The 16,407-nt window shown below is 51.0% G+C and overlaps 1 protein-coding gene across 2 annotated transcripts in view; it reads right to left on the reverse strand.

Annotated features, from left to right (window-relative positions):
• LOC119931702 (myocardial zonula adherens protein) overlaps positions 1-16,407 on the reverse strand; it is an 87,397-nt gene that overhangs the window by 45,758 nt on the left and 25,232 nt on the right. For both annotated transcript variants that reach the window (XM_038750565.1, XM_038750564.1), the window contains exons 5-10: positions 15,817-15,930; positions 12,131-12,283; positions 9,511-9,636; positions 5,702-5,830; positions 4,713-4,798; positions 1,428-1,533 (exon numbers count right to left, since the gene is read on the reverse strand). In XM_038750565.1, coding sequence (XP_038606493.1) covers positions 1,428-1,533; positions 4,713-4,798; positions 5,702-5,830; positions 9,511-9,636; positions 12,131-12,283; positions 15,817-15,930 — 714 coding nt within the window. The remainder of the gene's footprint in view (positions 1-1,427; positions 1,534-4,712; positions 4,799-5,701; positions 5,831-9,510; positions 9,637-12,130; positions 12,284-15,816; positions 15,931-16,407) is intronic.

A 16,407-nucleotide genomic window follows, 5' to 3' on the forward strand; every position in this document is an offset into this window, starting at 1 on the left:
TGTAATTCCAGGCCCCCAAGGGAGGCAGAGCAGGATCCCCATCCTGTGATGACGCTGGCTGGGGGACTCAGCCAGGGGAAAGACGGGGTTTCGAATTATGGGCCTGGCTTCGACCTGACGTCAACCCCGCAAATCATCTTTTGAAAAGCAGGGTTAAGTCCCAGCACATTGTCAAGTTTAAATCTGGTTTTCATGAGAATAAGGCGCCATTAACTACCCTCCAAATTACATCTTACCTGAAATTTTAAAAATCCGTGTCCCCCTCCGCAAGGGCACTGCAGCTTGGCTCCCCGCTTCCCCAGCCACGCGACCCTCGCCCCGTCCCCAACTGGGAGGCCTCTCCTCCAAGTCAGACTGGCTCTGCGGCCCCTCTGGCCGCTTAGTACAGTGCTCTGCACACAGTAAGCGCTCAATAAATACGGTTGATGATGATGATGATGGTTGGGGTCCTGGGTCCCACAGGTGCAGACCCCAGAAAGGTGACCCGCCCCCCCCGCCCCCCCTCACCTTGGTTGGTGGTGACCCAGGGGGACGGTCCCTCAGGGACCACAGGACTGGGGGTGTTGTATTAATGTCTGTCTCCCCCGCCTAGACTGTAAGCTCATTGTGGGCAGGGAATGTGTCTTTTTATTGTTATAATGTAATAATAATAATGTTGGTATTTGTTAAGCGCTTACTGTGCCAAGCACTGTTCTAAGCGCTGGGGGGGAATACAAGAAAATCAAGGTTGTCCCACGTGGAGCTCACAGTCTTCATCCCCATTTCACAGATGAGGAAACCGAGGCCCAGAGAAGTGAAGTGACTTGCCCAAAGTCACACAGCTGACAAGTGGCGGAGCCGGGATTAGAACCCATGGACTCTGACTCCCAAGCCCATGCTTTTTCCACTGAGCCACGCAAGGTACCCACTCAATAATAATGATAATAATAATAATGGCATTTATTAAGCGCTTACTATGTGCAAAGCACTGTTCTAAGCGCCGGGGGGGGGATACAAGGTGATCAGGTTGTCCCACAGGGGGGCTCACGGTCAACCCCCATTTTCCAGCTGAGGTAACTGAGGCCCAGAGAAGTTAAGTGGCTTGCCCGAGGTCACACAGCTGACAATTGGTGGAGCCGGGATTTGAACCCACGACCACTGACTCCGAAGCCCGGGCTCTTTCCACTGAGCCACGCTGCTTCTCAAGCGCTCAGTACAGTGTTCTGCACACAGTAAGTGCTCAATGAATCTGACTGAATGAATGAATGACCAGCGAGCTGCCGCCACAGGATGCTGGTGCTTGGTGGGCAGCCCTAGCCGGCCCGGACGCGACCCCCAGGGAAGCTAGCGGACCCTCCCAGCTTCGTCGGCCGGCTCCCACCACCCCACCGCGCTGACCCACCACCCCTCGCGGGTCCGACCGGTCCCCCGGCCAGGCCGGCTCTCACCTCCTCCACCATCTGCTTGACTTTCTTCTGCTGGCAGTGCACCATGTCGTCCAGGTGCCGGATTCGCTCCCGGAGGCCGGCGGCCGACTCTTCCAGCTGCCGGTACCTGCCCGCGCCGGGCGGAAGGAGATGCTCAGCCCCAGCAGCCGTGACAGGACTCAACGAGGCATCGGGGAGATGGACCCGCTGGGAGGGGGCGGGTGCCCCCGGGCCCAGGAGGGCCGAGCGCGGGGGTGGAGGGGGGGGCCCTGGGCACGGGCGATAACCCGTAGTGACCACTGCCTCTATGTCCAGTTGGTTCCGCTCCCCGATACCTGAGCAGTCTCTTTGCCCGCCTCCCAGCTGCTCTGCTGTCATCAACACCAAGGTGTAGGCCCTTGGGCCACGAGGGGACATGGTGGGGCCTTTCTTGAGGTGAAGCCCCCGGCCCCCCACCTCTCCTCCCCTTCCCCCACCACGGACCCTATGCTCACTCCCTCCTTCCTACCTAAAACTCTCCTTCCCTTCACATCTGGCAGATGACTGTGAGCTCGTTGTGGGCAGGGAATTTACGGCCTTCCCAAACTGAGCCCCCTTTTTCCTCTCCTCCTCCCCATCCCCTCCGCCCTACCTCCTTCCCCTCCTTGCAGCACCTGTATATAAGTTTGTACAGATATATCACTCTACTTGTACATATCTACTATTCTATTTATTTCGTTAATGATGTGCATTTTGCTTTAATTCTATTTGTTCTGACGACTTGATACCTGTTTCCATGCTTTGTTTTGTTGTCCGTCTCCCCCTTCTAGACTGTGAGCCCATTGTTGGGTAGGGACCGTCTCTATGTGTTACCAACTTGTACTTCCCAAGCGCTCAGTACAGTGCTCTGCACACAGTAAAGACTCAGCGTGGAGAAGCAGCGTGGCTCAGTGGAAAGAGCTCGGGCTTTGGAGTCAGAGGTCACGGGTTCAAATCCCGGCTCTGCCAACTGTCAGCTGTGTGACTCTGGGCAAGTCACTTCACTTCTCTGTGCCTCAGTTCCCTCAGCTGTAAAATGGGGATTAAGACTGTGAACCCCTTGTGGGACAACCTGATCACCTTGTAACTTCCCCAGCGCTTAGAACAGTGCTTTGCACATAGTAAGTGCTTAATAAATGCTATCATTATTATTATTAATAAATACGATTGAATGAATGAATCTGATGTTATATCATACTCTCCCAAGCGCTTAGTACAGTGCTTTGCCCACAGTAAGCACTCAATAAATACAACTGAATGAATGAATGACTGCTTTCCCCTCTTCAAGCCCTTTTGAAATCACACCTCCTCCGGGAGGCCTTCCCCGATTAATCTCTCATCTCTCCACCCAGTTTCCCCTCCTATGGCCACTTCAGCACTTTTGCTCCACCTTATAATAATAACCATGATGATAGAATCTGTTGTTTACTACGTGTCAAGCACTCTTCTAAGCGCTGGAGAAGATACAAGATCATCAAGCTGGACACACTCCCCGTCCCACACGGAGCTCACAGTCTTAATCCCCATTTTCCAGATGAGGTAACTGAGGCCCAGAGAAGTGAAGCGCCTTGCCTAAGGTCACACAGCAGACAAGCGGCAGAGCCGGGATTAGAACTCACGTCCTTCTGATGCTCAGGCCCGTGCTCAATCCACTAAGTCATGCTGCTTCACTTAAACACTTCCCATAAGCGCTTGGGTATGCACTCCAGCTCACTAAGGTGCATTTATGTACAAATCTTTAAACTCCATTGCTTCAACCTATCTGTAATTTTTATTAGTGTTTATTTCTCCTGCTTGACCATAGGTCCCGTGAGCCCATTGTTGGGTAGGGACCGTCTCTATATGTTGCCGACTTGTACTTCCCAAGCACTTAGTATGGTGCTCTGCACACAGTAAGCGCTCAATAAATACAATTAAATGAATGAATGAGGGCAGGGATTGTATTTACTAATTCTCTTAACTAACTCTACTAACTACCAAGTGCTTAGTACAATGCTCTGCACGCAGTAGACACTCGAAAAATACTATTGATGGATTGGTTGATCACTCGAATGTGTTCAGAGCTTTTGACAGGACTTATTTTATTTGGTTTTCCCACACCCTGTAAGGAAGGGAAGGATGGGTATTATTATTCCCATCTCACGGCTGAAGAAACGGAGGCCTTCCCAGACTGAGCCCCTTCCTTCCTCTCCCCCTCGTCCCCCTCTCCATCCCCCCCATCTTACCTCCTTCCCTTCCCCACAGCACCTGTATATATGTATATATGTTTGTACAGATTTATTACTCTATTTATTTATTTTATTTCTACATATCTATTCTATTTATTTTATTTTGTTAGTATGTTTGGTTTTGTTCTGTCTCCCCCTTTTAGACTGTGAGCCCACTGTTTGGGTAGGGACTGTCTCTAGATGTTGCCAATTTGTACTTTCCAAGCGCTTAGTATAGTGCTCTGCACATAGTATGCGCTCAATAAATACGATTGATGATGATGATGATGATGATGAAGAAACAGAGGCCCAGTCAGATTCAACGACCTGCCTGATGCCACAGCGGAAAAGTGACAGAGTTGGGGTTAGACCCCAGGTCCCTCAAAACTCTTTCCTTTAGGTCTCAATCAATCAATCAATCAATCGTATTTATTGAGCGCTTACTATGTGCAGAGCACTGTACTAAGCGCTTGGGAAGTACAAATTGGCAACACATAGAGACAGTCCCTACCCAACAGTGGGCTCACGGTCTAAAAGGGGGAGACAGAGAACAGAACCAAACATACCAACAAAATAAAATAAAGGGGATAGAAATGTACAAGTAAAATAAATAAATAAATAGAGTAATAAATATCTCAGTGAGTTTACACTCGCAGAAGGGATTTGGGAGGAAGAAAGGGTCATTTGATTAGAACGTGACCGCAGGGTCATCTTAGAAGATGATCCCGCTTCCAGCCCAGTCCCCAGGGAAATTAGGCGGCCAGTTTTTATCGGTCACCCTCAGCCCGATCCTCTTCCCGAACGATCTGCTCTCCCACGTTTAAGTCCAGATTCCCTGGACATCCCTCCTGATCGGCTCCCGACTGCAGGATCGACAGCCGATGCCGAAAGATTCCGGTGACCCCACCTCCGCCGGGCCGGGGGAGCAATTTGCACACGGCTGGGGAGCTCTGTGAGGCCCCCGCGGAGTCACGAGGGGGGAAACTGAGGCTCTCGGGAACCCGCCTGCGGCAGGTCGGACAGCACAGGCCCCAGCGGGAAGGATAGATCGCAGTGACCACTGGGAAGCAGAGGGCCTTACCTTTCCTGGTCGGGATGGGGATGAGTCGTCTCGCACGACATTTCTCTCTCGTGCTGCAAGAGCTGCTGCTGCAGCTGTTGCCGCTCCTGAGACGGGGGAAAAAGCGTCACGGAGCCATCGGCTCGTCACGTCCCCGCGGAGGGCGGCAGGCCCGGGGCACACTGAGGAAGAAGCGTGGCTCAGTGGAAAGAGCCCTGGCTTTGGAGGGAGAGGTCACGGGTTCAAATCCCGGCTCCACCACTTGTCAGCTGTGTGACTTTGGGGAAGTCATTTCACTTCTCTGGGCCTCAGCGACCTCATCCGTAAAATGGGGATGAAGACTGTGAGCCCCTTGCGACCTCCCCAGTGCTTTGCACATCGTGAGCGCTTCAGAGAAGCCGCATGGCTCAGGGGAAAGAGCCCGGGCTTTGGAGTCAGAGGTCATGGGTCCAAATCCCGGCTCCACCAACTGTCAGCTGTGTGACGTTGGGCCAGTCACAACTTCTCCGTGCCTGTTCCCTCATCTGGAAAATGGGGATTAAGACTGTGAGCCCCCCCCGTGGGACACCCTGATTACCTTGCAACTTCCCCAGGGCTTTAGAACAGTGCTCAGTGCTTAATCAATCAATCAATCAATCGTATTTATTGAGTGCTTACTATGTGCAGAGCACTGTACTAAGCGCTTGGGAAGTACAAATAAGCTTAAATAAGCTTAAGCGCTTAGTGCAGTGCTCTGCACATAGTAAGCGCTCAATAAATACGATTGATGATGGCAAACCTCTCAGGGGGAGGGGCAGAGGTCAGTGTGACAGGAGCAGAGTTGTCCCCCCCACACTGCCAGGGCAAGGACCCTCCTCTCCCTCCCTCGACGTACCAGGGGTTATAAGCCACAGGAAGGGCAGGGCCCGCCCCGAGGAGGAAGAGGGGAAGGGATTTACTGAGCATCCCCTAGCTACAGCACTCTGTACTGAGCGCCTGGTAGCCCCAAGGGTCCCGGGGGTGGGTCCCACCTTCTCCATGCGCTCCACCAGCCGGTCCAGCTCCCCGACCCTGCGGTCGCGCTCCTCCAGGCTGGCCTCCGCCGCCTGCATCTTCACGCTGGCCTCCTCCATGGCCTTCAGGAAGCGGTTGGTCTCCTCCTGCCCGGCAGACGGATGGATGGACGGCGCTGAGCGGGGGGCCGCGGTCCGGGCCCGGCGCTCCTTAGGCCGAGCGGGCCGGGCTCCGTCCGTGGCTCCCCGCTGCTCGATCGGACTGCGCTCTTCTTGAGGGTGAGGCTGCTCACGGCTCTCCCCCACTTCAAAACCTTATGGAAGGCCCACCTCCTCCAAGAAGCCTTTCCTGACTAAGCTCTCCTCTCCTCCCACTCGTTTTTTACTTGCTCCTTCATTAATAATAATAATAACAATAATAATAACAACCTCAGTTACCTCATCCGTAAAAGGGGGATTAAGGCTATGAGCCTGTGATGATGATGATGATGGCATTTATTAAGCGCTTACTACGTCTGTTCTAAGCGCTGGGGAGGTCACAAGGTGATCAGGGTGTCCCACGGGGGGCTCACAGGCTTAATCCCCATTTTACAGACGAGGGAACCGAGGCACAGAGAAGTTAGGTGACTTGCCCAAAGTCCCGCAGCTGACAATTGGCGGAGTCGGGATTTGAACCCCTGACCTCGGACTCCAAAGGCCTTGCTCTTTCCACTGAGCCATGCTGCTTCATTCATCCTCCCTCCCATCCCCACAGCACTTATGTAATTTATCTATTTATTCATTTATATTAATAACTAGCTCCCCTACCAGACTGTGAGCTCGTTGTGGGCAGGAATTTGTGTGTTGGTTGCTATAGTGAACTCTCCCAAGCGCTCAGTACATACAGTGCTTTGCACACAGTCAGCGCTCAATAAATACAATTGAATGAACGAATGAAGCTCTATTCCAGGGGGTAGCGGTGGAGTTTAGCTGGGTTGGGGTGGTCTTTGGCTATGGGTGGACACCAAGAGGGTCTTTCTCTGAGCTCTGCTTGATATTGGGGATGATCGGTAATTAGGGTGGCATTTCCTAAGCGGTTATAATGTGCCAAGCACTGTGCTGAGTGCTGGGGTAGACCGGGGAGAATCATATCCGATACATTCTCTAATAATAATGATAATAATAATAATAATGGTATTTGCCAAGCACTGTTCTGAGCACTGGGATAGATACAAGGTAATCAGGTTGTCCCACTTGGGGCTCACCATCTTACTCCCCATTTTACAGATGACGTAACTGAGGCACAGAGGAGTTAAGTAGCGTGGCTCAGTGGAAAGAGCCCGGGCTTCCGAGTCAGAGGTCATGGGTTCAAATCCCGGCTCCGCCACTTGTCAGCTGGGTGACTTTGGGCGAGTCACTTCACTGCTCTGGGCCTCAGTTACCCCATCTGTAAAATGGGGATGAAGACTGTGAGCCCCCCGTGGGACAACCAGATCACCTTGTAACCTCCCCAGCGCTTAGGACAGTGCTTTGCACATAGTAAGCGCTTAATAAATGCCATTATTATTATTATTATTAAGTAGCTTGCCCACAGTGGCAGAGCCGGGATTAGAACCCACGTTCTCTGACTCCCAAGCCCGGGCTCTTCCCTCTGAGCCACGCTGCTTCTCACCTGGGGCTTTGGCGGGGAGGGAGAGCGGGTATTTTATCCTCATTTTACAGATGAGGAAACTGAGGTCTGGAGAAGTTAGCTGACTCGCCCAAGGTCCGGGGTTCTCCTACTTCCTGGGTCTGAGCTCCTTTCACACGGCAACTCTGCGGCCCTAGAGCTCAGTGAGGTGGGAGCCAGCTGAAGTCAGGGGGGGTCCAAGAAGCCTTTGAAACAGGGTCAGCGTGAGCGGCATCGCCCGGTATATGTGTATGTGCGTTTGTACATATTTATTACTCTATTGATTTATTTATTTTACTTGTACATATCTATTCTATTTATTTTATTTTGTTGGTACGTTCGGTTTTGTTCTCTGTCTCCCCCCTTTTAGACTGTGAGCCCACTGCTGGGTAGGGACTGTCTCTATATGTCACCAACTTGGACTTCCCAAGCGCTTAGTCCAGTGCTCTGCACACAGTAAGCGCTCGATAAATATGATTGATGATGATGACCAGGGGCCGGGGGCTTGGAGATGTAAAAGATGCCGCCCCTGTCCCCCGGAGCTCCCCAGAGCCATCTGGGAGATTCAGAGCTGGCCCCACGGCTTCACCGAACACCCGGAGCCAAACCCTCAGGACGGCGGCGGGGAGGAAGGAGGGCATAAAGAGTTGGGGGGGAGAGAATAATAATAATAATAATAATGGTATTTGTTAAGCACTTACTATGTGCAAAGCACTGTTCTAAGCGCTGGGGGGGATACAAAGTGATCAGGTTGTCCCACGTGGGGCTCACAGTCTTCATCCCCATTTTACAGGTAACTGAGGCCCAGAGAAGTTAAGCGACTTGCCCAAGGTCACCCGGCTGACAAGTGGCGGAGCCGGGATTCGAACCCATGACCTCTGACTCCCAAGCCCGGGCTCTTTCCACTGAGCCACGCTGCTTCTCCATTATATGGGTGAGAATTCATTCATTCATTCAATCGTATTTATTGAGCGCTTACTGTGTTCAGAGAACTGTACGAAGCACAAGTTGGCAACATATAGAGACGGTCCCTACCCAACAGTGGGCTCACAGTCTAGAAGGGGGAGACAGAGAACAAAACATATTAACAAAATAAAATCAATAGAATAAATATGTCCAAATAAAATTCATTCATTCAATCGTATTTACTGAGCGCTTACTGTGTGCAGAGCACTGTACTAAGCGCTTGGGAAGTACAAGGTGGCAACAGATAGACAGTCCCTACCCAACAGTGGGCTCACAGTCGAGAAGGGGGAAAAGCATTCATTCAATTGTATTTATCAAGCACTTACTGTGTGCACAGCACTGTACTAAGCGCTTGGGAAGTCCAAGTTGGCCACATATAGAGACGGTCCCTACCCAACAGCGGGCTCACAGTCTAGAAGGGGGAAAAGCATTCATTCAATTGTATTTATCAAGCGCTTACTGTGTGCCCAGCACTGTACTAAGCGCTTGAGAAGTACAAGTTGGCAACATATAGAGACAGTCCCTACCCAACAGCGGGCTCACAGTCTAGAAGGGGGAAAAGCATCCATTCATTTATTCATTCATTCAATCGTATTTATTGAGCGCTTACTATGTGCACAGCACTGTACTAAGCGCTTGGGAAGTACAAGTTGGCAACATATAGAGACGGTCCCTACCCAACAGCGGGCTCCCAGTCTAGAAGGGGGAAAAGCATTCATTCATTCATTCAATCGCATTTATTGAGCGCTTACTGTACTAAGCGCTTGGGAAGTACACATTGGCAGCATATAGAGACGGTCCCTACCCAACAGCGGGCTCACAGTCTATCATCAGGATCATTATCACTACTATCACGGGTTCCAATCCCGGCTCCACCAGTTGGCAGCCCAGTGACTTACAAACAGGATGCCAGGCATTGCCAAGGTCCCCGGTCCTGAGATCATCATCAATCGTATTTATTGAGCGCTTACTATGTGCAGAGCACTGTACTAAGCGCTTAGCACTGTCCTAAGATGGCACCGGCCTCTCTGCGCCCCAGGGCGCAGACCAGGAGGCACGCACGGTTGGCCGCTGTCAGATCCTGAATAAGTGGGCGCGGGGTCTCCCTGGTTAAGGGGCCGGCCTGCCAGGGACGGGCGGGGAACGTAGGCTCCCGGACCCCCGGGGCCACCGAATATAGCGGGTTGGGTGGACCGACGGCGCTGCCACGTACCATCAGAGCCTCCTTCTCCGCCTTGTGCTTCTCTTGTTCCTCCTTCAGCTTGTCTTCGTACTGGCCGTACAGCCTGCGGGTGACCTCCCGCATCACTTCTGCGCTGGCCTCCTGGGACGACTCCACCTGCCGCGGGGATGAGTCTGTCACCAGCCCCGCTGCGGGGGGGCCCGCTGCCGGGCGAAGGGCCGCGTGGGGCACTGGGGCGGGCAGCGGGGCCAGCCCGGCGCCCACCGGCCCGAGCGGAAGGCAAATCCCTGGATGGGCAGCATTCCTGACTCCAGGCCCAGATGTTCAGACGGACAGCCGTGCCCAGGCAGAGGCTGGATCCTCCTCACCCACCCTGGGGATCCCCAGAGAAAGAGTCAGGGGTGGCACGGAGGCGATAGCTTGGGCTCAGGAGCTTGTTGGGTGCTACCTTATTTTTTTATGCCATTTGTTAAGGGCTTACTATGTTCTGGGCACTGTACTAAGCGCTGGGCTTCATACAGACTAATCAGGTTGGGTACAGTCCATGTCCCGGACTAAGCCCCCTTTTCCTCCGCTCCCCCTCCCTTCGGCATCCCGTCAACTTGCTCACTTTTGCTCTTCCCCACCCCCGCCCCACAGCACTTACGTATATATGCATATATCTATAATTCTATGTATTTCTATTGATGCCCATTTACTTGTTTCGATGTCTGTCTCATCATCATCATCATCAATCGTATTTATTGAGTGCTTACTATGTGCAGAGCACTGTACTAAGCGCTTGGGAAGTACAAATTGGCAACATATCATCATCAATCGTATTTATTGAGCGCTTACTATGTGCAGAGCACTGTACTAAGCGCTTGGGAAGTACAAATTGGCAACATATAGAGACAGTCCCTACCCAACAGTGGGCTCACAGTCTAAAAGGGGAAGTCTCCCCTGCTCTAGACTGTAAGCCCATTGTGGGCAGGGACTGGAGAGCTCCCCTCCTCCAGGAGGCCTTCCCAGACTGAGCCCCTTCCTTCCTCTCCCCCTCGTCCCCCTCTCCATCCCCCCATCTTACCTCCTTCCCTTCCCCACAGCACCTGTATATATGTATATATGCCTGTACATATTTATTATTCTATTTATTTATTTATTTTATTTGTACATATCTGTTCTATTTATTTTATTTTGTTAGTATGTTTGGTTTGGTTCTCTGTCTCCCCCTTTTAGACTGTGAGCCCACTGTTGGGTAGGGACTGTCTCTATATGTTGCCAGTTTGTACTTCCCAAGCACTTAGTCCAGTGCTCTGCACACAGTAAGCGCTCAATAAATACAATTGATTGATTGATTGCTGTATTGTATTTTCCAAGCACTTAGTACAGCGCTCTGCACACAGTAAGTGCTCAATAAATACGATCGAACGAATGAACGAATGTCCCATGTGGGGCTCACAGTCTTAATCCCCATTTTACAGATGATTTTTAGACTGTGAGCTCACTATTGGGTAGGGACTGTCTCTGTATGTTGCCAACTTGTACTTCCCAAGCGCTTAGTACAGTGCTCTGCCCACAGTAAGCGCTCAATAAATACGATTGATTGGTTGATTGATTGCTGTACTGTATTTTCCAAACACATAGTACAGCGCTCTGCACACAGTAAGTGCTCAATAAATACGATCGAACGAATGAACGAATGTCCCATGTGGGGCTCACAGTCTTAATCCCCATTTTACAGATGATTTTTAGACTGTGAGCCCACTGTTGGGTAGGAACTGTCTCTATATGTTGCCAATTTGTACTTCCCAAGCGCTTAGTCCATTGCTCTGCACACAGTAAGCGCTCAATAAATACCATTGATTGATTGATTGATTGCTGTATTGTATTTTCCAAGCACTTAGTACAGCGCTCTGCACACAGTAAGTGCTCAATAAATACGATCGAACGAATGAACAAATGTCCCATGTGGGGCTCACAGTCTTAATCCCCATTTTACAGATGATTTTTAGACTGTGAGCCCACCGTTGGGTAGGGACTGTCTCTATATGTTGCCAACTTGTACTTCCCAAGCGCTTAGTACAGTGCTCTGCCCATAGTAAGCGCTCAATAAATACGATTGATTGATTGATTGATTGATGTGACTGAAGCCCAGAGAAGTCAAGTGACTCGCCCCAGGTCACACAGCTGATAAACGGAGCCGGGATTAGAACGCAGGTCCTTCAGACTCCCAGGCCATTGCTCTAGGCCCTAGGCCATGCTACATTGTGAAGCAGTGTGGCTCAGTGGAAAGAGCCCAGGCTTTGGAGTCAGAGGTCACGGGTTCAAATCCCAGCTCCGCCACTTGTCCGCTGTGTCACTTTGGGCAAGTCACTTCTCTGTGCCTCAGTTCCCTTACTAAAAAATGGAGATAAAGACTGTGAGCCCCCCAGTGGGACAAACTGGTCACCTTGTAACCTCCCCAGCGCTTAGAACAGTGCTTTGCCCATAGTAAGCGCTTAATAAATGTCATCAGCATTATCCCTTTTAGACTGTGAGCCCACTGTTGGGTAGGGACTGTCTATGTTGCCAATTTGGACTTCCCAAGCGCTTAGTCCAGTGCTCTGCACACGGTAAGCGCTCAATCAATACGATTGATGAGGATGATGATGATGATTGTTATTATTACCTTCAGCTTCAGCAGCTGGTTTTCGACGTGGGCCAGCTCGAGCTGGCACTGCTTCTCCTGCAGCTTCTCCACGGAGGCCTCGTGCGCCCGCTGCAGGTTCCGCACCTGCTCCTTGATGCTGCTGTTCTCCAGCGTCACGTCCACCAGAGACTTCTGCCGGGGAGAGAGGCGGGCCCGGGTCAGCCTGAGCCCACTGTTGGGTAGGGACTGTCTCTAGATGTTGCCAATTTGTACTTCCCAAGCGCTTAGTACAGTGCTCTGCACATCGTAAGCGCTCAATAAATACGATTGATGATGATGATGAAAGGAAATCAGCACAGGCTCTGGCCTCCCTAGCCTTTTAGACCCCATGTCCGGGCTTAGGCGGCCCCCCCGGGCCACCGTCACCCCCATCCCCTGCCGGGGTCCCACCAGGGCTCCCCTCTAACCCTACACCGGGATCATCATCATCGATCGTATTTATTGAGCGCTTACTATGTGCAGAGCACTGTACTAAGCGCTTGGGAAGTACAAATTGGCAACATATAGAGACAGCCCCTACCCAACAGTGGGCTCACAGTCTAAAAGGGGGAGACAGAGAACAAAACCAAACATACAAACAAAATCAAATAAATAGAATAGATATGTACAAATAAAATAGAGTAATAAATATGTACAAACATATATACATATCTACAGGTGCTGTGGGGAAGGGAAGGAGGTAAGATGTGGGGGAGATCCTATGTAACTCTCTCAGGCGCTTAGAGCGGGGCTCAGCACGCGGTAACAATTACGGCATTTGTTAAGCGCTTACTACGTGCCAGCGCTGGGATGGACACGGGCGAATAATAATAATAATGGCATTTATTAAGCGCTTACTATGTGCAAAGCACTGTTCTCAGCGCAGGGGAGTTTACAAGGTGATCAGGTTGTCCCATGGGGGGCTCACAGTCTTCATCCCCACTTTACAGCTGAGGGAACTGAGGCCCAGAGAAGTGAAGTGACTTGCCCAAAGTCACACAGCCGGCAATTGGCAGAGCCGGGGTAGGGTTAGACAGGGTCCCTTGCCTGCAGAGAAGCAGCGTGGCTCAGCGGAAAGAGCCCGGGCTTTGGAGTCAGAGGTCATGGGTTCAAATCCCGGCTCTGCCAATTGTCAGCTGTGTCATCAATCGTATTTATTGAGCGCTTGCTGTGTGCAGAGCACTGTACTAAGCGCTTGGGAAGTACAAGCTGGCAACATATAGAGACAGTCCCTACCCAACAGTGGGCTCACAGTCTAAAGTCTGTGTGACTTTGGGCAAGTCACTTCACTTTTCTGTGCCTCAGTTCCCTCATCTGTAAAATGGGGATTAAGACTGTGAGCCCCCCTGGGACAGCCTGATCACCTTGTAACCTCCCCAGTGCTTAGAACAGTGCTTTCCACATAGTAAGCGCTTAATAAATGCCATCATCATCATCATCACAGGCTCATAGCCTTAATCCCCTTTTACAGATGAGGTAACTGAGGCCCAGAGAAGGCCACACAGCAGACAAGGGGCAGCGCCGAGATTAGAACCCATGACCTGCTGGCACCCAGAGGGCCCTTCCTCTAGCCATTACGCCGTGCTCTGACCGGGCTTTGTGAGGAAGAGGGGTGGCTATCATCCGCCTAAGCCCGGACATGGGGTCTAAACGGCTAGGGAGGCCAGAGCCTGCGCTGCTTTCCTTTCATCGTCATCATCATCATCAATCGTATTTATTGAGCGCTTACTATGTGCAGAGCACTGTACTGAGCGCTTGGGCAGTACAAATTGGCAACACAGAGAGACAGTCCCTACCCAACAGTGGGCTCACAGTCTAAAAGGGGGAGACAGAGAACCAAACCAAACATACTAACAAAATAAAATAAATAGGATAGATACGTACAAGTAAAATAGAGTAATAAATCTGTACAGACATACAGACATATATACAGGTGCTGTGGGGAAGGGAAGGAGGTAAGATGGGGGGGATGGAGAGGGGGACGAGGGGGAGAGGAAGGAAGGGGCTCAGTCTGGGAAGGCCTTTCCCCCTCTTTGGCAAAGGACATAGTCACGGATCCGGACGGCTCCAGGGCTGTGGGTCACCCCCATGTCCGGCCGCCCTCCTCTCCCAAAAGAGAGGCCCAGGGCCCGGCAGCGGCAGGCCGGTTCTCTCCTCGACCCCTGCAGCCAAAACCAGCACCTCCTCCCGCTCCCTGGCCCACACTGGCTTTAGCCAACCTGGCCCACTTGGTCAGCGGTAAGCTCGTTGTGAGTGGGAAACACACCTGTCCATATCTATTCCATTTATTTTATTTTGTTAGTATGTTTGGTTTCGTTCTCTGTCTCCCCCTTTTAGACTGTGAGCCCACTGTCGGGTAGGGACTGTCTCCATATGTTGCCAACTTGTCCTTCCCAAGCGCTTAGTACAGTGCTCTGCACACAGTAAGCGCTTAATAAATACGATTGATTGATTGATCTGTCTGTCTCTCTCTCTTCCATTCATTCAGTCGTATTTATCGAGCGCTTACTGTGTGCAGGGCACTGTCCTAAGCGCTTGGGAAGTCCAAGTTGGCAACATATAGAGGCGGTCCCTACCCAACAGTGGGCTCACAGTCTAAAGGGGGAGACAGACAACAAAACATATTAACAAAATAAAATAAATAGAATAAATAGGTGCAAATGGAATAAATAAATAGAGGAATAAATACATACAAACATATATACATATATACAGGGGCTGTGGGGAGGGGAAGGAGGTAAGGCGGGGGGATGGAGAGGGGGAGGAGGGGGAGAGGAAGGAAGGGGCTCAGTCTGGGAAGGCCTCTCTCTCGCCTCCCCCTGCCCCCCTCCTCCACTCTCTTTCTTTTTCTCTCTCTCTTTTTGCTTTCTCTCTATTTCTCTTTTTCTTTCTCTTTGTTCTCTATCTCTTTCTCTTTTCTCTCTCTTTTCTCTCTCTCTCACTATGTGCCAGGCACAGCACTTAGATACAAGCTAATCAGCTTGGACACAGTCCATGTCCCACATGGGGCTCACAGTCAATCAATCAATCAATCAATTGCATTTATTGAGCGCTTACTGTGTGCAGAGCACTGTACTAAGCGCTTGGGAAGTACAAGCTGGCAACATATAGAGACAGTCCCTACCCAACCCATTTTACAAATGAGGTCACTGAGGCCCAGAGAAGTGAATAATAATAATAATAATAATAATAATAATAATAATGGCATTTATTAAGCGCTTACTATGTGCACCGCACTGTTCTAAGTGCTGGGGAGGTTACAAGGTGATCAGGTTGTCCCACAGGGGGCTCACAGTCTTAATCCCCATTTTGCAAATGAGGGAACTGAGGCACAGGGAAGTGAAGCGACTTGCCCAAAGTCACACAGCTGACAAGTGGCGGAGCCGGGGTTTGAACCCACGACCTCCGACTCCAAAGCCCGGGCTCTTTCCACTGAGCCACGCTCCTTCTCAAGTGACTTCTCCAAGGACACGCAGCAGACAAGTGGCAAAGCCAGGATGAGAACCTAGGTCCTTCGTCTCCCAGGCCCGAGCTCTAACCATTAGGCAACAATGCTTCAACTCCATTGTGTTGTACTCTCCCAAGTGCTTAGTACAGCGCTCTGCACATAGTAAACGTTCACTAAATACCATTGATGATGATGATGAAAGGGGTAGGATCGGTATGCCGGGAGGCCCGTGAGGTACCTGTAAGCCAATGGAGTCGGCAGCCAAGGACGAGTTCAGGTGGTCGAAGCTGTCCAAGGCCGCGGCCTGCGCTTGGACGTGACTCTGGAGATAATCCTGGCGGACGTTGGATACCTGACCAGGGGAGGAGAGGATTCAGCAGCCGCAACCGTAATCACAGACACACAAGCACACCCACCCACAGCCACGTGTGCACATCATCAATCGTATTTATTGAGCGCTTACTATGTGCAGAGCACTGGACTAAGTGCTTGGGAAGTACAAATTGGCAACATACAGAGATAGTCCCTACCCAACAGTGGGCTCACAGTCTAAAAGGGGGAGACAGAGAACAAAACCAAACATACTAACAAAATAAAATAAATAGAAGAGATATGTACAAATAGAATAAATGAGTAAATAGAGTAATAAATAAATAAATAGAGTAATAGACTCCACCACATGTCTGCTGCGTGATCTTGGGCAAGTCACTTAACTTCTCTGGGCCTCAGTTACCACATCTGTAAAATGGGGATTAAGACTGTGAGCCCCCAGGGGGACAGCCTGATCACCCTGTATCCTCCCCAGCGCTTAGAACAGTGCTGTGCACAT

Source organism: Tachyglossus aculeatus, chromosome 8 (assembly GCF_015852505.1).
Source record: "Tachyglossus aculeatus isolate mTacAcu1 chromosome 8, mTacAcu1.pri, whole genome shotgun sequence".
In the NCBI taxonomy this organism is placed as follows: Eukaryota; Metazoa; Chordata; class Mammalia; order Monotremata; family Tachyglossidae; genus Tachyglossus; species Tachyglossus aculeatus.